This window comes from Plectropomus leopardus, chromosome 11 (genome assembly GCF_008729295.1).
Source record: "Plectropomus leopardus isolate mb chromosome 11, YSFRI_Pleo_2.0, whole genome shotgun sequence".
Classification (NCBI taxonomy): domain Eukaryota; kingdom Metazoa; phylum Chordata; class Actinopteri; order Perciformes; family Serranidae; genus Plectropomus; species Plectropomus leopardus.
Genome location: NC_056473.1, coordinates 10,327,501 through 10,350,725, shown reverse-complemented (window position 1 = coordinate 10,350,725; position 23,225 = coordinate 10,327,501). Strand labels below are relative to the sequence as shown.

The following is a 23,225-nucleotide window of genomic DNA, read 5'->3' as shown; positions in this document are numbered from 1 at the left end:
TTTCTCCTTCCAACCCAAAATGTGATATTTTGTGCTGCATGCATCTCTACCACACAGCCTTGCAAACTGTTGGCGAGTTGGTTTTTGTACAGTGTATCCATGACAACACAGAGCCAACCGTAAACAAATACGAGGCCGTGTGCTGCAAACTACCGTAAAAAAAACCCAATTGAGACGCATATTCCAAATTGGCTGTTTACATGCCCAAATAGTGCTGCTAAAGCCTGATATATATATATATATATATCGATATTTGATCTCAAGTGAATATGCTGATTATATGATCCGCATCAAATTCAGAACATTGTCATAATCGAAATTAAAGGGGAATATAGATGTGAATGTAGGCATAGCCAGTGACACTGACCAACAGCCAGTCAGCATCCTGCTTCAACACACGAAAACTCAGACACTTAGAACCATAGCTTGCATTTGCTTCTAGCTAATGTCTCCTTCTTATTCAGAATCATGGACACTTGATCTAGTGTTGCATCTTGACTTGCTGAATGAGCCACCAAACAACAATCAACAGTTTAATAGCAGCCGGACAGAACTGGTCGCGTGCACATGAAACGAGGAGGGAAATCATCAGACCGTAACGCTGCCGGTGACGACATAATATAAGGAGTGCGAGTGCGCTTGTAGGGCAAGCGGGAGGGGAGGTGGATGGGTTCAACAAACAACTGACTTTTATGTGGAAGTCCGGTGTTCCTTTCCAGTGTGGATGTGAGTTTTACTGTGTGTGACTTTGTTGCCTAATCCTAAGCCCTGTGCTGATGTTGTGTAAACAAAGCGACATGCCGAGTCATCCCACCTCGTGCAGTGGTTGACATCATGGTAATGGCATCCCACAGCGTAAATAACTGATACAGAGGGATACCTAAAATGTCACGCGGAAGGTCACCGACAAAGTGGCACCATGTGACGAATTGGAATGAGAACATTTTGGTCTCTTCAGTCCAAATTGAAATCAGGCAGTGTGTTTTGTGCGTCCATCCACGAGAATTCATTTTGCTGTTGTTGTTACTTTTCTCTTGATGATGTTACTCTGATTTGATTTGATTTGACATGTTATTTTATTTGTATTTGTTTTTCTTTGCTTTCTTTTTGTATTTCATGTAAAGCATCTTTGAGTACTTCGAAAAGTACTGTATAAGTCCTAATTATTATTGTGATTATGAATTATTATTGTTATTATTATTATTATTATTATTATAATAATAATAATAATAATATACCAATATTATTACTGGTATTACTTTATTGTGAGAAAAAAATCTTTACATTGTCCCAGGATGTCAACTGTTTCAAATGAATACAAAAACACGAAAAAAAACATTTAACCAAACAATTAAACCGTACTATAAACACTAGAAATTACATGAGACATTGCAAAGAGTGGAGGTAATTAATCATTCCTGTTAGATTCCTTGTTCGACCCATGTACACTGAGGCTACTTGGAAGCTATAATCTGATTTAATAGAGTGGGGAACAAATAAGTTCCTCAGTCTGTTCAATTGAGCCTGTGGGACTCTGAATCTTCTGTGTGATGATAAAAGCTATTGTTCTACAAATAATGTGAGAGGGGCTACTTCCTCTGTTATTGTTGTGGCTTCAGTTTGTTGTATCACACTTTAAAATGATGCCGCTGGTGCACGATTGAGTAGTTATTTCTGCCTGTGCAGAGAATATCAGCTGAGTAGGCAGTCCTTCACTGTAACCCAGGACACATCACTGTACACACTGATGAAAGAATGTGGCCATATGCAGCCCAGACCACCTCTGAATGTGGTCTGAGCAATCTAGTCTCATGATACATTGAGGACCATTGGGCACATTCACACCAGTACTTAGAGCTGTGTGCATGTATGATCTGATCACTCAAAATGCATGTTAATATCAAGTGTAAACAGAGCCATACTCGCACTTCACTGTGCCACAGCTGCCTAGCTAATTAGCTGGCAAACCTGTAAAATTGATAGATATTTGGGAGCTCAGCTTCTCTCTGTGAGATATCTAGCACTTAAGCTGCTAAATGCTCCACGATGCTCAGCAGCAAGTGGCAGGTGCTGTTGTTTAAGCTCTAAATGCTGCTGCTAACACGACTCCGTGGTTTACAAGCAACAGGTGACAGTTACAAGCACAAGCTTGTCAATCAAACATGCATTTCCTCCAACTCAGAGGCTGGGAGATTAAAGGAGCATTTGTGCCTCTCTAAAAAAAAAATTTCTTTCTTCCTTTTAAAAATCATTCCAAAATGTACATGTTTTTTGACAGAAAAAATCTGATTAAGAATTGGGACTTTGGTTGTAATCTTTAGGGTAGGGGAATTTTACAGCTATAGGTAAGTGATACAGAGTGATTGCATTCTTTATGCGCCTCCAGCCACTGGTTGTTCACAAGGCTTGTTTCCAATTTACCATGATTACTCATCCACTCTCCCACTCAAGTGCTTGCAGATATGGATTTGCGTTTCAGTGTTTCATCTTCAGGAACCCAGTGTGTAACTCAATTTGCCTCGGGTTTCATGGTGATTGATTGATTACTTGAGTTCGTTCTCTCTCTTAATGAAGACTGAGGACCAGTGACAATCGCTCAATTACACTTTACTGTACATAAAAGAGCCGGGATCAGGAATCCATTTCTTACCTTAACGTCATGTCACGTACATGCCGATAAAAGCTATGTACCCGTTAAAGGTTCTGCGGCCCTTTTTTTCAGCCATCGTTGTAACCGTGATTGGACGTGACAAATTCAGGTCATTTTAAATCCATTTATTGTCAGATGGCTTCTGACTTAGGAGCAGAAGGAAAAGGTTCAGCTGAGATCCAGAGATGTCTCTTGAATAATTTCTCCTGGAGCCTATCAGGATTAGCAGGTGGACCTCTGTGGGAGTGGAAATCAGATTGAATTAGGTTACTGTACAGGAGATGTACGTGTGGTAGAAGTAACGGTGATGCAACACAGCAGAACTGCACCCCCAACCCCCAGGGCTATCTGTCAGTCAAAGACGGTAAAAGACATGTTGAGGGAAGCGAGAGCAGTAGAAGCAAGGAAAGAGAGAAGGGGTAAAAGCAAAGAACTCTACTTGTCCAGGATCAGAATAAGAAGTGAGGATGAACTGAAGAGAGAGGGAACAATGAAAGCGAGGGATGGGGAGATGAGGGCAGGGCAAGACTAAACTCTAAACTCTGCCTTTTTCTGCTCAAAGAGAGAGCAAACTGCAGGAAAGGTGGTGATGATGAGGGCACCTCTGTTTTTGCCTCAGCTTTGAGACAGAGATAGACAGCGAAAAAGGAGGACATGGAAAGGTGAAGGCAGAGGATGAAGAAAGAGAGGATGGGGGTGGTCATGGCAGCGTGGCATAACAAGCCCAGGAGGGTGCAGAGGGGAAAAAAAACGTCCGCTTGTTCCTCACTTTGTCCTCGGAGAGCTGCCTTAATAGAGCCCTTGTTTCCAGGCTGCCACTCAGGATAACGAGTAGAATAACTATCTCTCTTTCTCCTCTTTCACCTAATCCTCCTCCATCTCCTTCTGCTTCTTCCTCCTACTCCTCTTCTCCTCCTCCTTCCTGCTCTCCTCATCTAACCCATCCTCCTCCTGTGTAGGATTTTCTCTGTCAGTTTCTACGTCTTTCAGTCAGCACAGTAACTCCAAAATAACTGTTCTTCTGTGGCCTTGACCTCGCCAAGAGATAGAGACAGAAAGACAGATTTTATTTTGTTTGTGTAGTTTTTTATTTTTCAAGAGAAGAGAGAGAGGAGAAACATGACATGATTTAACAAGTGAAAGTACTGCGCCATCCGCATCTATGATTCGGCTTAAGCCTCATGATACAGTAGATGCGTTGCTTTCAGGCGGCGCCCCTGTCTAATAGTTGCCGCTGATGATTTAATTACAATGATCTTCCATTATCATTTACGGGAGTTGATAAAAGAGAAGGCGAGGCTTTTGCGAGCATGCTGTATCTTTGCTGATCCCCACACATTCAATTTGTCAAGTCCAAGGTGCAACAACAGTGAGTTTCAGTGTCCTAAAATGCAGCAGCTTTAAAAGTTGATTTGACGGCGGGCCAGGAAGCGACAGGACGTAATTGTTGCTGACAGGTTTGGCTCAGATAAAAGAGAAAACAATGGATCTTATGTTGAAGGTGTAACCCTCTGTTGTTACAGCCAGACAGTCAGGTTTTTAAAACACCTGAATGAAACTGGCTGAAAATAACCCATTTGCATATTTTTAGACTTACTTCATCATCAGTGTCTGTTATAAATAGAATCTGACTGCTCAGTTGTACTTTGAACAATTTCATGCAACCTTATTGGGGAGAAGAGGATGATTTGAACAAATCCATCTTTTTTTTTTTTCCTATAATGGCGATACACCTCATGCAGATTTTCCCTTTAAAAGCTCCCTGTGCTTTTATCACACTGAAATTCACAGGCAACAAAGAGCATTGGATATTTCTTTTCAGGAGTGGGGAGAATTCATATTAATTTTCAAAGATAGGCTTGTTATCGTATTTGCTGTAGACTCATGATTTTTAAGCAGTGTCCTTTTAACCCAGCATTGCTGTCCTAAGGGGAGAAAATGTGGTGTGGTGCTCTCACCAAACTGATGTAATTAGAGAAATGTGAGCTTTTGCTTCAAAGTTTGCCACAACGAAAGAGAGCCCAAAAAAATCTTCAAGGTCCAGTGTGCAGGGTTTGGGGGGTGGGGGGGGTTGTAGACATTACTGGCAGTAATGGAACTTATTTTCCCATTTGTTTATAATGATCAGAAAATACGAGTTGTTGTACTTTTGTTATCTTAGAATGAGCCGGTTATATCTACATACGGAGCGGGTCCTCTTACAAGGAGCCCGCCTTGGTTGTTTCTACATTGGCCCAGAACGGACAAATCAAACACTGGCTGTAGATAGGGCCATTTGCATTTTTGCTTCAGTCAAGTGGAGCAGTTTAAATACCTCGGGTCTTGTTCACAATGAGGGGAGGATGGAATGGGAGATCGACAGGCGGATCGGTGCAGCGTCTGCAGTAATGCGCACTCTGCACCGATCTGTCGCGGTGAAGAGGGAGCTGAGCCGAAAGGCAAAACTCTCGATTTACCGGTCGATATCCGTTCCTGTCCTCACCTATGGTCACAAGCTTTAGTGTAGTGACTGAAAGAACAAGATCACGGGTATAAGCGGCCGAAATGAGCTTCCTCTGTAGGGTGGCTGGGCTCTCCCTTAGAGATAAGGTGAGAAGCTCGGTCATCCGGGAGGAGCTCAGCGTAGAGCCGCTGCTCCTCCACGTTGAGAGGAGCCAGATGAGGTGGCTCGGGCATCTAATTAGGATGCCTCTCTGACGCCTCCACGGTGAGGTGTTCAGGGCACGTCCCACCAGTAGGAGAAACCGGGGAAGACCCAGGACACGCTGGAGAGACTATGTCTCCCAGCTGGCCTGAGAACGCCTCGGGATCCCCCGGGAAGAGCTGGACGAAGTGGCCAGAGAGAGGGAAGTGTGGGCTTCCCTACTTAGGCAGCTGCCCCCGCGACCCGACCCCGGATAAACGGTAGAAAATGGATGGATAGATGGCTTCAGTCACAAAGACTTTGCCTCATGACTGTAACCAGCATAAGAAAATGAGGCTCTGTATTTTACGTGCAAAAAGTGTATAGAACTTGGCACAATGGGAATCGAGGTAGTCGAATTCCACATACAGAGTGAGACACACAAAAACGCCACTAAATGTCAGGTATTTCCCAGATCTTCAGTTTTCAGAGAAAAAGTTGAGCACACATTAGCAGGTGCTGGGCTAGCGACCCCACTCTGACATGTGAAACAGTGTCACAGAAACACTGATTTGCAACATGAAACCACTTTGTTTAGTGTTTTAACCAGAAGAAGAGAGGAAAAGACAGAAGGGAATTTTTCTTGAGAAACCTTCTCAACAACGGGCACTGAAGGAATCCTAAATTGAAGACGCTTCAGCTGGTTGCAATCTGCAGTCCTAGATGCTACTAAATCCTCCTAAATCTAACTGTTCCTTAAAATTTCATTTTTAGTGGCATTTAAAAGATCTTAAATCTAATTTACCTTGTGCTTTAGGAACCTTGATGCAAGACAGAAAAAAGGAATATATCTGAGGTTTTTTTTAGCAAACCTGCTGCTCAGGCAAACATGGGTCATTTTTGAATAGATAAGGCCCTAATCTGTGGGACATTTCATCAACAGTTAATCTGCTGCAGAAATTCTATTAAAAGGCTGAGGGCTCATTAGCCAATAGATCTTAATCCCATTACTGCCTGGGCGGTGGGGGACCGTGAGCCCGGTCTGCCTGTCGCTCTATGGGGGATACTGTTGCAGGCAGTTGTGGAGAAGGTCAGACACAGCACACTGCCATTTTCATAATGAGAGCAGAGCATCATGCATCATGCACAATAATAAAAAAGCCATCACCGACTTTACAGACACATTTAATCACGGTGCATGTCTGGGCCCAACATATTTAGCCCCACTGTGTAATAACAGGCTTTATTTCCTCTCTCGTGCAGGCCTGGCCCTTAGTTTAATTAAATGTTAGCTGAAATATCAGAGTGATCCATCTCTCCCTGTGTATTATGCTCATTGTTGAAAATTATATTAGATTTGTTCTTGGTTGACGTTTGCAGGAAAGTTGCAGGGTCGCTTGTTGAAATTAAAGGGTTGAATGTTGGCCTGCTGTAAACAGAAACGAGAAGTGAGAGAGCCAAAACAGAGAGACAAGGAGACACAGATGAAAAGAGCCGAATAGAGGAAACAGGAGATAAAAAAAAAAAATACAGAGTGGAGAACGTCAGAGCATGTTATCAAAGTCTTTTATTAAAGACAAGAGCTGAAGGAGGAGGCAGAGTCAAGGATCTTTCTAAGTGGAGCCTTGTGAAAACAAACATCAGCTCCATCTATTGACAGCCACCCACGGGATGTGTTAGATGGTGTGTTAAAGTCCTTTGCTGGGCCTCTTCACACATCACCTCATAGAAACTCCCAATGTCCAAGCAAAGTTCAGCAAAAGAATATACACACACACACACACACACACACCTCAGAATCTTTTTGTTTGCCTGCATGTGTTTGAGGATTAGACTGGGTAGGATGTTTGCTGGCATTTCAAAATACAAACCTGTTAAATCTCCAGCTTCTAAGAAAAGGCTCGTTGTATTAGAATCATTCATTCCCTGCTATCTTTTATTGATACAGATGTCCTTCTCTGGCTATGCAACTATGCTTCATCAATAAAGCCTACGGACAAGATTCACTCAGAAGTCAGACATGTTGTTTTATCAATTATAAATCAGTCAATGTTGAAAATACCCACCAGCCAAGAATCAGGTTCAATAGTCCATTCAGAGTAAAGAGCATACTTTGAAACTAACATGATTCAGAATGTTTATGGCTGTCTTATTGTTCCCTCTCCTTTCTGCAGATATTGATGAGTGTGCTGATGGCTTCGTCGAGTGTGATAGTAAATCCACTTGTGTCAACTTGCCCGGCTGGTACCACTGTGAGTGCCGTGATGGCTACCATGACAACGGCTTGTTTTCCGCCAGTGGGGAATCATGTGTAGGTGAGTGATCCACCTTCACTTTCTGTACTCACACATAAAAAACATGATGATAAAAGTGACATTTTTATTCAGATTTAAGGATTGTATGACTGCCGGCTGGAAAGCTTCTTCCGCCCCAACACTGAGTGTTCACATAGACATGAATGACCTGTGTATGAGGCTTATCCTGGTTACAATCATATTTGGGATACGGTGTTTACATGAGCAAAGAAAATTTGTTTTATTATTCATATTCCCTGTTATACATCCAGATTTCTTTCAGAGTACTCCAGCTAGCATATTTGGGCTTCTTATAAAAAGAATATGGCCTTTACATGCTCACACATAAAGGAGGTACTCCTTTATGTCTTTAAAAATAAAACCTGATCATAAATTCGTTATTCATGTGCATGTAAACAACTTAGTGTCTCAGTGGAGAGGGGGAGACAAGTTACTTTCCACTTGATTTCTTGTGTTACAAAATAAAAAGAGCACTGGTCATCTGCCAGGTGACGTATACATGGCCTCTTGGTGTTTGGGGTAGACTTGTCTGGGGAGTGACCTCATACCATGTATTGTATGAGGAGTGTCTCTACTAATTGCAAATTTTCATGTACTTTTGTTATTATTTTTGTTTTATTTTTATATGCAGCTGTACCCTGTTTGCCTTGTCTATCTGAGGGTATCCAAGATACATAAAATAAGTGTACACATAGCTATGATTCTCACTGCGCAGCCCTCTCAGTTTTCAATTTTCACTTGTGAATTTCTTACATGAAAAATAACAGCTAACTTATTAAAAAAAAAAAATCACATTCAGGCATGTTTGTACTTTTGGACATGAAATGAAAACAAGAGATTTTCATTAATGTTTCATGTTATGAAGAAACTATTTTTCTCTAGTCTTTTTCTTTTTACAGGATAGTTTATACCCATTGTTAATTAAATATGGAATAAACATTTATGCAATTTTGTGTCTAAGATATATTATTATAATATCATTAATATAATATATTTCTAATTTGAAGTTGCGATGCCACTTGGACGTTAAGTATGCATAATTTTGTTGAGATACATGTGTCACCCTCCATAAGAAACTCACCCAACTTCTCTTTCATAAGATGAGCCGTTACGCTCCTGTAAGTCATGCTGTGATTGGATAGGTATGTCATTATCAGTGTGTTTTCCTCCCTGAAGATCGGTTTGCTTTTTGCTGCCTATTCATTTTCTAGAACATTCTTTTTGATACAGCTTGTCAGGAGAGGTGTCAGCTGTCAAAATGGAAACCCTCAATCTACAGCAACAGAGCTAGTGCTGCTGGACTTGTTGACCCAATCTTGGCTGTCAGTTTGAGTTGGGAGAGGCAGGTGAAAAAAGCACATTAAAGGCACTCTCAAAAAGCCAAACCTGGCCGAGTTTCACAAAGCAAGTTATAATTTCACCAAAAGTAGGTTTCTAGGTTACATTACAGTTCTATACTGTATGTTTCTCAAGAGATATGAAAAATGTTGAATTGCTAGATTTTACAGCTGCAAATGAGCTGCAACTTACAGGTTCTGAGAGGTCATTGACTTGCTCAAGAGGACATAGTTGTGGATGCTCATCACTAAATATTGTACTTTGAACCACTGTGTTACAAGATGCGCTCCTTTGCCTTGTTGCCATGTTACTAAAGCAAATATTATCAGATTTGTAATTAAAACAATGCCCATTTCCACAAGCCCTGCATTAACTGTGTTATCTGCACTGAGCATATGTATGATGTCATCTTTTTTGTGCTCCCCGCAGATATTAATGAATGCAAGACGGGGAGGAACACCTGTGCCAACGACACAGTGTGCTTCAACCTGGACGGAGGCTACGACTGCCGGTGCCCCCACGGGCACAACTGCACTGGTGACTGTATCCATGACAACAAGGTCAAGCACAGTGGGCAGATCTGGGTGCTGGACAGCGATAGGTGCTCTGTGTGCTCCTGCCAGGTAAGAAACAGAGGGAGAAGAGACAGAGAGACAAGCCAAGGCAGAGGTAGATGGATTGCATGAAACAGACACAGATAGACAAGTTATAAGACAGATAAGATGAGAAGAGATAGAGAGCAAGATAGAAACGGAGGAAACGTGTTCAGTGCCGTAGATAGTTGAGTAATGATGTTCCCTCACTCTGTCACTGCATGTGCACCCAACTGGTCTATGATTGAATTTCTTTCCTTTGTTTATTCTCTCTCTGGTATCCAAGTGTCTAAACAAAGAAAAACAAAGCAACTGTAAACCTGTTTTTCCCTATGAATGATGACGTTCCCCACGGTGCCAATCAACAACAAACATCAACTTTGTTTTGTCTTGTAATCATACTGCTCTCCTTGCACCAGTCGATGGTGTTTTAAAAACACATGAAAGCATAGTGGTGCAATGAATGAAGAGTTAAAGGTTTTTCATGACATGACATAATGGAAGTTGGACCAATGTCATTCCACCTTTGGGCAGATAGTGTTTTGATCCAGTGACATCAACAGTTAGGGCATTTAAGAATGGCATTCTGAAGTTCATATTTGATATCTCTGATACACAAATTTACCCCTTTCAAATGTTATCAGTCCATTTAATCACTGTTATCAGTGTTATCATTTCTATTATCATTCTTCAGATAGGGATAACTGCATCTAATAGCCTACCATAAGGTGCATATCCAACCATCCATGTAAAACTGTTGAAGTGTTTTTTAGGTTTCAGTGCCGAAACTATTCGGTTAGGTTTAGGAAAAGATCATGGTTTGGATTAATACCTATGTATGTCATGAAAGTTAAGTCTATTACATATGTGATGTAACTTAAAAGTGTTATATTTGGTAATTGTTGGCTACAGTTACAGTTTAACTAGAATCCCTGTGAAATTAAAAGTGAAAGCCTACCTTGGCGTTGTCAGCTAGGTGTTTTGCCTTGCTATATTTGCATGTTTGTTTTTTTGCAGTTTTCGTAGCTTCCTCTTCTAAATGTGTTTCTGCTATGTGATTGGTTTTTTTTTCCCATACTCACCTGCACGCTGTTATTGGCTGGGGGCTACAAGTCCATAAACACCCCAACCACAGCAAAATAAGAAAAAGCAGATAAATTCACTGCCACAGCTTCTACTGGAGTTATAGGTGACAACGAAAGTGATTACTTCTGTTGGTGTCTATAAATTGTTGTTGTTTGAAATCATGTATAATATGCGTTAAAGTAGGATATGCAAGTTAACTTAGGTATAAGTCAGTTAAAATGAGTAAACATTAACTTTTGGTTTCACACAAGACACAAACTGGGGTCTCCTGGGTGAAAGCCCTGCGTTTGTTTGACCCATCCACCCATCCCAACCTACTCCATATGCCGACTTTATTACTCTTGATACTACATCACCTGCCTTCCTCCTTTACTCCTATAATTACTACAGCCATAGAAGTCACCACCTGATAATAAAAATAATTAAAGAAGGTAGAGTTGGCCACCCTCAAATCTATTCACTGGATGACAGCTGATCAACACCATTCAATGGGCTGATAACATCTGAATAAGATGCAACTAAATATTATAGTTGACGCTTGAGGGATTATTCACAAAGTGGAGTCCACAATTTCTTCAACAAATGTCATTTCATTCTACTTGAATTTCTAAATTAAACAATATCTGATGAGTAGTTCTTAGTGTTATGTAAAAAGGGTCACTTGCAGTCACTTTTCATTCTACAGTGTGTTGTAGCGTCTCTCAGCTAACTGTTATGATTTAAAGGGTTGCAACTCTAAACCGAGAGCAGGCTTTTCTTCAAGTAGCAAAACAGCTCTACAAACCCTGCTGACTGGACACTACCTGGCTAGTACTAAACAGCAGACAAAGTTAGTAACTGACAGGTTAATTTTATGGAGCATCTAGCAGCTAAAGAGCAGGTTTTTCCATTAGGACTTGGTGGAGACCAAAATAGAGCTAAAAAGGGTGAGGTGAGGGTGATGATATTGATAATATTACAATGTTAAAAGCTTCTCTCTGTTGCTCCCATGTCACCAAAAAAAGAGTTAATACAGCTTTAAGTAAAACAAAATAAATGAATTTAAACTTTCTTACACCAAAAACCCACCTGTGGAATATCTTAAAACTTCTTGGTATTTAAACTTTTTCTGCAAGTACAAGAGCAAGCAATGCATGCCATTTAAGCAACATTAGGCTTGCTTGTATTGTACATTGCTTTTAGTTAAGGAGCGGGCTACTGCTTAAGCTAGTGATGTAGAAAGTGCCCCTTGGGGCCAAGTCATTTTTGGAAATATTAGAATGCACTGATGTGATTCATTTCCACAAGATTAATCAAATTCTGCTCAAAATGAAAGACTGCCCTCATCTCCACCCCTTCTCCTTTTTTTTTAAATAAATGAGGAAATGTGTAGGATATTGTGTCAGCATATAAAGAGACAAAATGTGAGTGCAGATAGAACCACTGGTACAATAAACCCTGGTGTTGCAGTGCTGTTGACAGTGACAGTGATGCCGTTGAGACAAGCATTTTCATTAAGGTGCATGAGCTATATGTAGTAATTTTTAAAAGTCTACATGAGTGACTCGGGGTTCTCATGTCATTGCTTTGATTGATTTCTGACACCACAGTGACAAGGCATCTGGGAACAGTTGGTCCTGAAAATTCATTCCATCATCCCAAAGACATTTTCTCTCCTTGATTATCAGGTCATGGACCAGTCATACTCTGCATTTCAGCGTTTCACTCAACCTAATGCCAAGTGTCTGGCAGTAGTGGAAGGTGATTATAGTGGATTAGTGTCGGTAGTGAATGATCAAGCAGCAAATTATTCATTTGATTACAAAGGACCAGGGAAGAAATGGCTCCATAATTAAATGAGTCATAATAATTGATTTGAGAGATTGAGGAGCTGCCTGTCAAAATTACTTGTATTGAGCGATTGAAGGAGCAGAGGAGTAAACATGTTATTGTTTTGGAGTTAGACGGACACAGCTGGATATTAGATGGAGAGCTGCGACTAACTGGGGGGAAACCAAGGTCAAACATCACAGAAGAGACAAAGACTGGGAGGTGTCCAGACTGAGGTCATGCAATATGCAAATAGTTCATTGTCTCAACCTGCTTGAAGCACCAGATGGGCGGGGTTCACCGCATGAGTGCATGTGTATGCAGGGTTGCTAATTTCTAAAACATTTCAAAAATTAAAGTAATTGTATTTAATTAGCAGGGAAAAAAATCAATTTGCAGAAACTCGAGGTTCAGCTGCAGCTCCTGGGCATTGAATCGATCCAGAATCCTGAATGAGACAACAATAAAGAAAAATTATGCCAGAGTGATATTAATATTTGGACATCAAAGAACCAACAGGTTTCTATTTAAATTTTTATTTGTCAGGCATTAAGTTAAGTTTTTTCCATGTAATTTTACGTATATATTGCACTATTTTAGGTCATTGTCTATAGCTGGCTACAAACAATAACTTTGTTGTCTTTTTTTTAACCTATTTTTAACCAGGCCTCATTGAGATTAAAAATATTGTTACTATACATGGCCAAAATAGGCAGCAAAACTGTAAAAGGCTGACAAAGTACCAAAGTATGTCACTGGATTTGAAGTGAACAATAATGACACCATCATCAAAATTAAAATTGCCATTTGGAATAAGATAACCTTTGTGGCCCAGAGGTTAGATGGTCAGTTTGGTATTTTTTCACATGGACCCTACTTTACCATGTTTGTGTGATAAATGTGACAACTCGATACAATTTTTAGAAAATGGTGCTTTTATTGAGGAGAACACAGCAGCTTGCACAGCAAAACAAACCACAATGTAATCACTCCAGGCTAAGATTGTTATTCTGAGTGTCTGACAACAGTATGGAAAGGATCCCTATGGAGAAAGATCTTTTTTATTAAAGAGAAAGATCCTTTTTTTCTTTTACCAGGAACAGCTCCAAAGTCCTTATCACCAAACCTACCAAACACCACTTTAAAAAAAAAAAAAAAAAAGTAATTTTAGCATGTAAAGCCAGCATAACATCTAACACGGTGAATAAAGGGCTCATTTCAACCAAACTTAGTTGGTGATGGTTGTAATAATGAAAAGACAAACCAAGACGATTTCGTGATTTTTTTGTTTGTTTGTTTGTTTCTGTCGACTTTTTACAAATTGTGTTTTACGATGATAAAATTGCTGTTTTGTTTTTGTTTTCCTTTTAATAGAATCTGGTCAGTTTTGCAATATTTTTTACAGAACAGACAATCTCTGTAGGGAGCCTTAATGTAATGTTGTCAACCAGAATGATAATATGAGCATGATAGAGGTAAAAGCAAGCACTTTCATTGGACTTAAATTTACAGTGCACATGCCTTGAATGGTTAAATTGTAGCCTGTTTTGCCCCAGAAGTCTCACTCAATACTGGACCAATTTCCAAAACCGTTTTTCTAATAAATCACTTAGAAACAAAAACACAGGGTCCAGGTTGAAAAATATCAAAGTTATCCTTTAAGACAGCAACTATGACCAGCAAAGTCCCTCGTTTGTGTCAGATTTTTACATTGATCATATATCATAGATCATAGATAGATCATTCCCCACCTCTCTCCTTCATATACTGTCATCTCTCAAAAAAGAGACTTATTGGACTGCATTTGAGACTACATGCATCATTATCCTTATTTTGGTAGTATGTTTATTTTTAGTTAAGTTTATTTCAATATTCTTTTTTTTGTGTTGCCATGTTGTAGATTGGATAAATCTGTATTATTGTATTCATTAATTAACAAATTGTTTGTTATGTAAAATGACAAAAAACTGTTTTAAATAAAAAAATAGCACTCCGCATTTATTTCTTTTATGGCTCAGACAGTTGTACATTGAAGTGGCAGCAGCAGATGTGAGAAGGAGAGAAATATGTGACAAAGGTAATAAGTTGAATTCAGACCTGCAGCTGTTCTTGTTTGTGGATGGCACCTTAAATCACGGAGACAAGTAGACAGCCAAATATCACTTCTTCAGACACCTCACTGATGAACAGGATCTCCCAAAGTTGAGCTTAAGTATTCATAAAATATATTTTTATCCAGTGTGTCTTTCCTGAAGTATGAGCTGAGACTGCATAGCCATACAATACAGCCTCAAAACTGTTGCTAGGCTACACAGCCTTTATTACAATATTTATTATCAACATGCATGTTTAATAACCCCATCACACAAACGGCCTTGTCTTTGCATGCATGCATATGTGTGCTCAGGTAATATTTGTGTATTTGTGCTCCCCGCTCAGGCTGGCCAAGTGATGTGCCGCAGGATGGTCTGCGACTGCGACAACCCCAACGCCGACCTGTTCTGCTGCCCCGAGTGCGACCCTCGCCTGAGCAGCCAGTGCCTGCACCAGAACGGCCTGCTCACCTACGGCAGCGGGGACACATGGGTGGAGAACTGCCAGCAGTGCCAGTGCCTGGTGAGTAGGCCTTGATAAATAAAACCCCCACATGTTTATAAAACTTACATCTCGGGATTTTAGACAACGCTTTTATCAAGAGCAATTTACGGTGTTAAGGAAAACAACATAAGCATTCACTGCCGTGCCACAGTGCCCACACAAGACACAGAACAAATACTCCAGTCTCCATGGAAATGTGCACGAATAGGAGAGAGGCACTATGTAAAGAAAGTCAAGGAGAGAAGTTTTGTGGCAAGAGAGGGGGAGTGATTAAGAGGTGAATAGGAAGGTTGCAGAGAGGAGTAGCTGAAGATTGCTTTTCAACTCGTGGAGGAAGAAAGGGAGAGAGTGATTAGTGAGGTTTTTTTGAGAATTCAAAAGGACCCTCTGCACTGTTGCCTGCTGTGATGGAATTATATGTGTTATTGAAGGATACTTCCAAGGTTGAGAGAACGGGAGAAAATGTGTGTGTGTGTGTCTGGAGAGTGGGAGGTGTGTATCATCTGTGTTTAGAAGGTTGTGTTGATTGATGAGTATTTGCAGCATGTGTGTGTTTTTCTGGTGTCCTCTACATGCAATCCTATTTCTCATACAAAACAAACCGACGCATGAATCTTTCACAGTAAGACATATACACAATTTTCTTTGCGGTCACGTCTTCTGCCGTGTCGACCTTTTGCCAAGGTTTACACGGCGCTGCTGTTCAAACAACAAGGAAGCGTTTCATAAGTGTTTCCCAATAAAACCTGACAAAAACAATAAATCCTCCTATCCGTGATGCCCCTCTCACCATGTAGCTGTATGCATATGAAATGCAAATGTCATCCTTTACATCCTACCACACTGTCTTGTCTCACCCACACTCAGCTGTACCACACACCCACACCAGTGTCACTCCTTCTGTTCAATGACGCACAAATCATCTTCACTGTGGCTCTTAGACAAGCACTTTACAACTCCTTTTTCTTCCTTTTTGTTGTTTTTAAAGATCCGCTTTACTTGTAGCTAATATAAGTTGGCTCCAGCCTGACAGATTTATGGTCTGAGGAGCAGCAGCAATGCTGTTTCCTCCCCTCCTGCCATTGTAATGCTGTCCTGATGCCCGGACCTGAGGGTTGCTTTTTGAATTTCTTACAGCGAGGCCATTATAGAGGAGCTCGAAAATCACCACTCAGCTGAGAGGCAGCGGGAAATCACAGTCGGCTGAAAATGGGTTCGCTCGGCTTCACTCTCGCCGAGGCTGTGCTCACTGCTGGCACTTATATATGTTGACACAAACAGACACAAACGCCATGAGAATGCAGGCACGCCGGTCCCAGTAGCGGAGCACACGCAACCGGTATACAAACACAAGTATGTGCAAGGTATACGTTTACACACATCATGTCAGAGGAAGTAGGCACACCTGTCACCACAACAACACATGCTTTTCTCTACATCCATGCAGACAGACATGAAACACACTCAATTAAAGATGCAGAGAAACACACACGCAGAGCAAAGGACCACCAGCCTCACAGTATAAAGAGCAACACTTGAAAGGGTGAGAGAGAGGGCTGCTGCGCGATACCGTACAGAGACTCCAGTGGCGTGACAGGGACGTGAAGTGAACCTTGAATGCTGCTACACTTAGCAGAGCCATGGTTGTCCAGGCTCAGCGGGAGGCTTTAAAACACACAGTGACAGCAGCCAGATGGGCAAATCATTCTCCCAAAGACCACAACGTGAATCCGTCTCTGCTCCCCCGCGCAATCATTTGAAATCAAGAATGTGACCTTTGCAGAATGCACACAGACATGGGGCCACTTGTGATTTACTATCTTGTTAAATCGCCACGAGATCAAAGAAGCAGATTCCTTCGCCATAGGCTGCACTGTGGGCTGAGGCAAATAAGAGAAGGAGAGTGATTACTGCCGGCTGATTCCCAGGCAAATATAAATGTCAGTAGTTTTTAATCTCCTGGAGGCATTTTGTACATGTACTAAATCTTTCTATGTAAAAGCAAAGAGATTAAATCAGTGAGATACCATGACCGCTGAACGCAAAGCCAGATTAAAATAATGACCTCCTGAAATATCACAAAGAAATCGCTTTTAGGTTGATCAAGTTTTCCTCAGCACACCGTCCCAGTGTGAAATGCAAATAAAAGCTGATTGTATAGCAAATCTCCCTCTCCTTTGTGATCACAGGCCACATCTGCATAAACAGACAAAGATGCCTGTGTCCGTTTTCACAGTGTGGGACAGATACCTGAGGCTACATCCAATCCCTCCCTCTGGTTACGAGCAAAGAGTTCCACTCGGGGGGATTTCCCTCTTCAAATGTTTACACACTACACGGAGGCAGGGAGTGGGCATTAGCACGGCGTGAGCCTGTGCTTTATAGCCAGCCTAATTTACTTCAACATAGCTAAAATGCTGAGCCAGGCGATTTTCAGTGATATTAAATATCCCCAGTGGGACACTTGCATCAAGCCGCTTGTAACTTAATGTGTGTGTATTCCTTTTGCCTCTGTGTGTGCTTAAACATATACAGTCTGAGATCATATTTCATCTCCAGGAGTACTTGTGAAGCAGGAACACTCATGGATGGCAGTGTAAGCAGAAGTGGGTCACGCTGGAATGATATAGAGTACAGTGGTGTAAAGTTGGCCGACATACTGTATATATGACCTGTTTTCTCAGGCCAATAGAAAATGGCAGGAGGAGAAATCCAATAAGGCTCTCTGTGCAGAGAGTTTGCTGTGAGATTAATATGGGAACAACAATGAAAAAGGGGAGCTAGAACAAGTCAATTAAAAAAGCTGGAGCATTTACTTCTACAGTGTGAAAAAAACTTGCTGACTGTGTTGGAAGATTGCTCTGCTCATCTATATTTTCTAGGTACTTTAACAACTTTTTTTTCTCATCAAGTGGAGACGCTCCCTCTAGCATGCAAATACACAGCGTCAGGAGAAATATGTGTATTTGCATGAATAACTTCTTTAGGGCTGGAAAATGCAATAGTGCGTTTGCAGAGATTATTTTTGAACTGTCTTTCTTTTCCGTCTCTGCCCATCTGTCCATCTCAAATTCTCTCTCTCCACCTCCGCAGCAGGGGCAGGTGGACTGCTGGCCTCTGCCGTGCCCGCCCGTGGACTGTGAGTTTACCGTGGTGCCCGAGGGCGAGTGCTGTCCCCGCTGTGTCACCGACCCCTGCCAGGCCGACACCATCCGCAACGACATCACCAAGACGTGCACGGACGAGCACAACATCTCACGCTTCAGTGGCTCCTCCTGGATTAAACATGGCACAGAGTGCACCCTGTGCCAGTGCAAGGTAAGGCGGCATCACGGCAGCCTCGAAACAGCAAATTGCAGTTGGCCTAGATCGGTGGCAGACAAGACACCAAAGAAAAATGGTTCAGAAATTGAGGAGCCTCTGTGTTTTGTCAGACAAAGAAGAGTGCTCTGGTGTCTAGACTTTTGAATTGTGGAGGCAATTCTTGCATTGATATGTGCATATGTAACACCTCATGGATGTTTTTATTACACATGGTGGTAAATATGTCCGTAGGTGTTGATGCAGCTGTTCCGGTGCTTATTCTGTACACAAACGTTTTGAAGAAAGAGCAGTAATGGAAAGGGACAAAATGGAGATTAATGAAATGAATAACTAAGAATGTGACAGCTGCTGTCTTTTGTTCAAAAGCGCAGTAAAGAGCAGAGAGTCACAAATAAGATATGATGTTCCATTTGAGAATTTTGCTTTCAAATGTCTTAGTTTGATAATATTAGGGATCATAGAATTGCTATGTCCAATTTAAATTACCACTTATCTCTAAAGTAATAGTTCAACATTTTGGGAAATATGTGATCTAACTTTCTTGCAGAGAGTTGCATAAGAAGATTTAAAAAATGAACTAACCCAGTCAGCAGTGTGTGAAGAACTAACACCTTTGACGTTATGTCTGTGTGTTGCTGGAGACAGCTCTTGGAGAGTAAAAAAATGTGATTTAATGCTGAACTCACAATGTTTCTTACTGGAAAGTAACGTTTAAAAACCCAAACATATCTGTAGTGTAACTAATGACAACACAAACTGTTACTTTAGGCTCACAGTTTGCGATGTACTTTTCAAATGGCGTGATGTCACGTGAGTTTTCTTGTTACTGTGTTGTTGTTAAAACTGAGCTAAGTAAGCTATAAAGTAAACTCTACACGAACACCACACGAGAAGATCAGAAGATATTTTATCTGTATTTTTGCTCTGCTGCCCATTGCAGCTGTATGGACACAGTAATAATCATCATTAAAAAGGTGAAATTTCCCCTCCCCATTTGGTTGGACTGGGTGACTAGAAATACAAAAAGCTCCTTGAAATTTGGTTCAAAATCATCTTTAAAATGTTTTTTAAATCATTACATGTAACTGTCTGATACCTGTAGACACCCTGTCCTAAGCCCAATTACTAACACATTATATGTGTCCATATATCCGTATAAAATTATGAAATGTTAAAATAATAGTTGCCGTTTACAGGGTTTTGTGCACATTTTTTTTTCCACCCAGACCATTTCCACAGTGCCACGATTGGCTAGTACTCATTGCTCGACACGTCCTTGTGTATGGATGCTAGGTACTGTTGAATTTTACCAAGTCCTGCAACACTAGTACCAAAGACAATAATATTAGTATAATACAAATATAAATAAAATGTAAACCTCTATATTTTCAAAGAGGATGCTGGACATATTCATCTGCTGTTGTTGTTCTTTGACTGAGCTGCATGGTCACATCCTGTCAGCTGTCCCTTTTACAAAGACTTCAGTTTGGTGCTGTTATTACCTCTGCTGACTGCCTAAAGGCGAGACAACAGTGTTCTCCCATTCTAAAATCATACCTTTTTATAAAGAAGGCTGAGGCGAAATAACAGCTTGACAGTTCTGCCTTGAACAAGCAGTGTGAAAGGGGCTTCTCTCAGCTATCCAGTCCAGCGCAGGCTCATGGTTCCCTCTCCCAGTCCACCCAGTGTAGATGACTTTCAGCTGGGTCAGAGCAGCAAGTAGCCTACTAGCCAATCATGGAACAATACAGCAGGACTAGGCTGAAGAAATAAAACAACTTCTATGCCAAATTATTTCTCAACTGGTACCAATACCTTCCTGGAGTCTCAGCTGGTTGCCTGGCAACCTCACACTTAGTCTCTATGCTAAGATAAGATAGCCCGCTGCTGTCTATGGGTTCATATTTAATGCACAGAAATGAGAACACAATCAGTATTCTCTAACTCTCAGCAGGAAAACTATGAGTGTATTTCCTAAAATGTGAACCTATTCTTTTAATGAAAATGAACCTGGACTAAGAGAAACCCACACTGAGAAAACATCTGTCAGCCCCTCATCTCCTGGCCTCTGGTTTTGCTGCAGCACGGACTCAGTCTGCGCTCTCCTCTGTACGGTGTTAAACAAGCAGACATGTTTGCACACGCAGCACTTACGATGTATAGAGCCTCAAGATATTCTGTCCAGAAAACTGAGGCATGCTCGCATAATTGGTTCGAGTGAATCGGGTGGAGAAAGCTGACTGTCCGTAACTTTTTTTGTTGTCAAAATTGTGACACAGAACAATCACTGAGGAAGTAAACTCATTAACAATCATGAGCATAAATTGTTTGCCTCAGCTTTAGGGACTAATCCACAAAGACTCACTCCCTCGCCTTAGTTTCTAGGGTGGAATATTTTCTCTCTGCTTGCTTGACAGTGATGTCTACATCAAATGACGGCAGCCATTCTCATTAGACAAAATGATAAATATCCAAAGCTGTTATGCTGTCTTTTAAAAAATGTCAAAGATTCAGTTGGATTCAAATACACGATCATGGATTTGATCTTTCTGGACAGTGCTGCTTTTGGTACAATCAATTTTATAGTGTTCAGATTTGGTCCGTTTTGTGATTTAGGACACACAGGGAGCTTATCAGTCTCCTTAGTTGAAAAATGTCCAGTGTGTAAGATTTAGGGGTATTTAGTGGCTACAATGACTTGGTAAAACTAAACTTATCAGAAAAATGAACACTTGAACAAACTGAGTGACAATAACTACCTTAATTAACAGACCACCCACTTTGGAAAAAAAAATGACGTGTATTTTGAGTTTTTAGTTTGGCCCATAACTCATCCAATCACATAGAGGGGGTGGGGTTTAAGCCCTGACCTGAACTGCAGTCAGCCACCTGGGGGATGATCAGGATGTTTTGGCTTCACTTTTGGGGAGCTGTTATGTCATCCATTTTCATATAGTGTCTATTATACACACATTCAGGAGGTTTTTACCAGGAGCCCAATTATTCACAGAGGTCTGTTCTTTTCAAAAACAAACACACCCAGTGTTTTAAATCTGAATAAAGCAGTTTTATGCAACAAATTTATGTTTCTCCGACACAGCTCATTACTAATTATGGTGGCAAAAACACGAATAGCTCAATTTAGGACCAGTTTTTGGTTTATTTTTGGTGGTGGTGCAACATGGTGATCTCCATAGACGAGGACCTGCCCCCATGAAGATATAAATGGTTCATTCTAAGATAAAAAAAACACAATAATTCTAATTTTTTACATTATTATACACTAAAGACAGCTTACGTAATGTTGTATTCCTTTTCAACCAATATTCTCACTCCTACACACTGGACCTTTAAAGCGAAATGACTCGGAGACTAGTCACATTTTGTATTCTCAGTCGAATAACTCCATCTTGGATTGGTTGATGCCAAAACGACACCCCAGAGGAATTCTAAATGCCAAACCGAGTCTGTATGCATCAGCACAGCCGCCACCTGAAAATATTTACGGTTGAGCTTCAAAAAGACTTTGAAGAGGGCAAAGTGTGACGATAATCCACTCATGTGTCTCTTTGCCTTCTCTCTCCTCTCATTTCCAGAACGGACACATCTGTTGCTCAGTGGACCCCATGTGCCTTTAGTCCTGGCAGATCTGAAGGCACCTGTACAGTGTTCTCAATGTAAAAAAAAAAGTAACACCACCCCTATGTCTCCTCACTGTCCTCCTCACAGGCGTGGGTCACATGGTGTTTGCGTTGTTAGGATTTGTTTTATCCTGCTGAATCAGATGGATGAGGGTTACTAATCAGGATAATTCATACAATTACACATTGTCAAATACAGACAGTTGTACAAATTTAACCTTCAGGTACTTTCTGCTGATTTCTAGCTCTTATTGTATGTTCTATATAGTAAACCCCACCCGTTTGGTACCTCATGTTAAGCATTAAGAGTGTATTGCAAAGACTCTGTGACCCACGTCTGCCTCCTTAACTCCTCTTTATACCAAATGCAAACCTATATCATACCAAACAGACGACGGACTACAGTTTCCTCAAACCCACTCTCTTTGTTCTGTCTCACCACTTAAGAGTGAACCTGTAAGGATCACTGCTCCCCACTCCGAGCCATCGCTACATGAATCTGTAAGATATTACTATTACTGGCATGACTGTGCTTGATGTCCAAAACATTTTTGCTGATTTCTAAATTCTCAGTGATGATGATGATACCTTAGATAGAGTAAAGGCAGTTAGCATAAGGTTCCGTTGCCACATTTATGAATCGTCTATATTATGTGGTGCTTCGTAGCATTTTGTTCCATTTCTCTTTTTTGTAATTTTTTCTTTCCAAGCTTGTTATTGTGTAATAGTGAAATAAAGTATTTCCATTTACATTTAATTCTAGTCTTTGGCTCATGTATGACAGTGATTCAGTTTGTTTAAAGACCACATTCAGTTGCCAGTTTATTAGGTACAAAGATCTAAAACAAATATGCAAACAATAACAACATCCTCAAAAACAACCATAATGGTAAATCAACACATTATAACAGAAAGGAACATTAGGACATTGAACTGGACACTTGTTTAATAGACTATATATCAGGGTTCATGTATAATATGGAAAAGTATGTAATATGATTTTAGCAAATTCTAAGTCTAGAACATATGATAAAAAATGAAAGTATTGAAAAAATTCTTCAGACTATTTCATGAAATTATGAGCAGGCTGCCAGTTTTGCCAAAATTTTTACCAGTGTGTGAAAAAGAGCGGGCGAGGGCAAGCAGTATTTATTTTTTAACAGTATGTTAAAAAAAAAAAGACAAAGTATATTCGAAAGTGAAGTCATGGTATTTTATGTTGAACATGACTAGGTTAAAACCGAGTAT

At 40.7% G+C, this 23,225-nt stretch overlaps 1 protein-coding gene across 1 annotated transcript in view; it reads left to right on the top strand.

The window, feature by feature from the left end:
- nell2a (neural EGFL like 2a) overlaps positions 1 to 22,681 on the top strand; it is a 104,652-nt gene extending 81,971 nt beyond the window's left edge. The window contains exons 16-20 of the mRNA XM_042496264.1: positions 7,448 to 7,588; positions 9,356 to 9,549; positions 14,854 to 15,030; positions 18,106 to 18,330; positions 21,933 to 22,681. Coding sequence (XP_042352198.1) covers positions 7,448 to 7,588; positions 9,356 to 9,549; positions 14,854 to 15,030; positions 18,106 to 18,330; positions 21,933 to 21,974 — 779 coding nt within the window. The 3' untranslated portion in view covers positions 21,975 to 22,681. The remainder of the gene's footprint in view (positions 1 to 7,447; positions 7,589 to 9,355; positions 9,550 to 14,853; positions 15,031 to 18,105; positions 18,331 to 21,932) is intronic.
- The last annotated feature ends 544 nt before the right edge of the window (positions 22,682 to 23,225 follow it).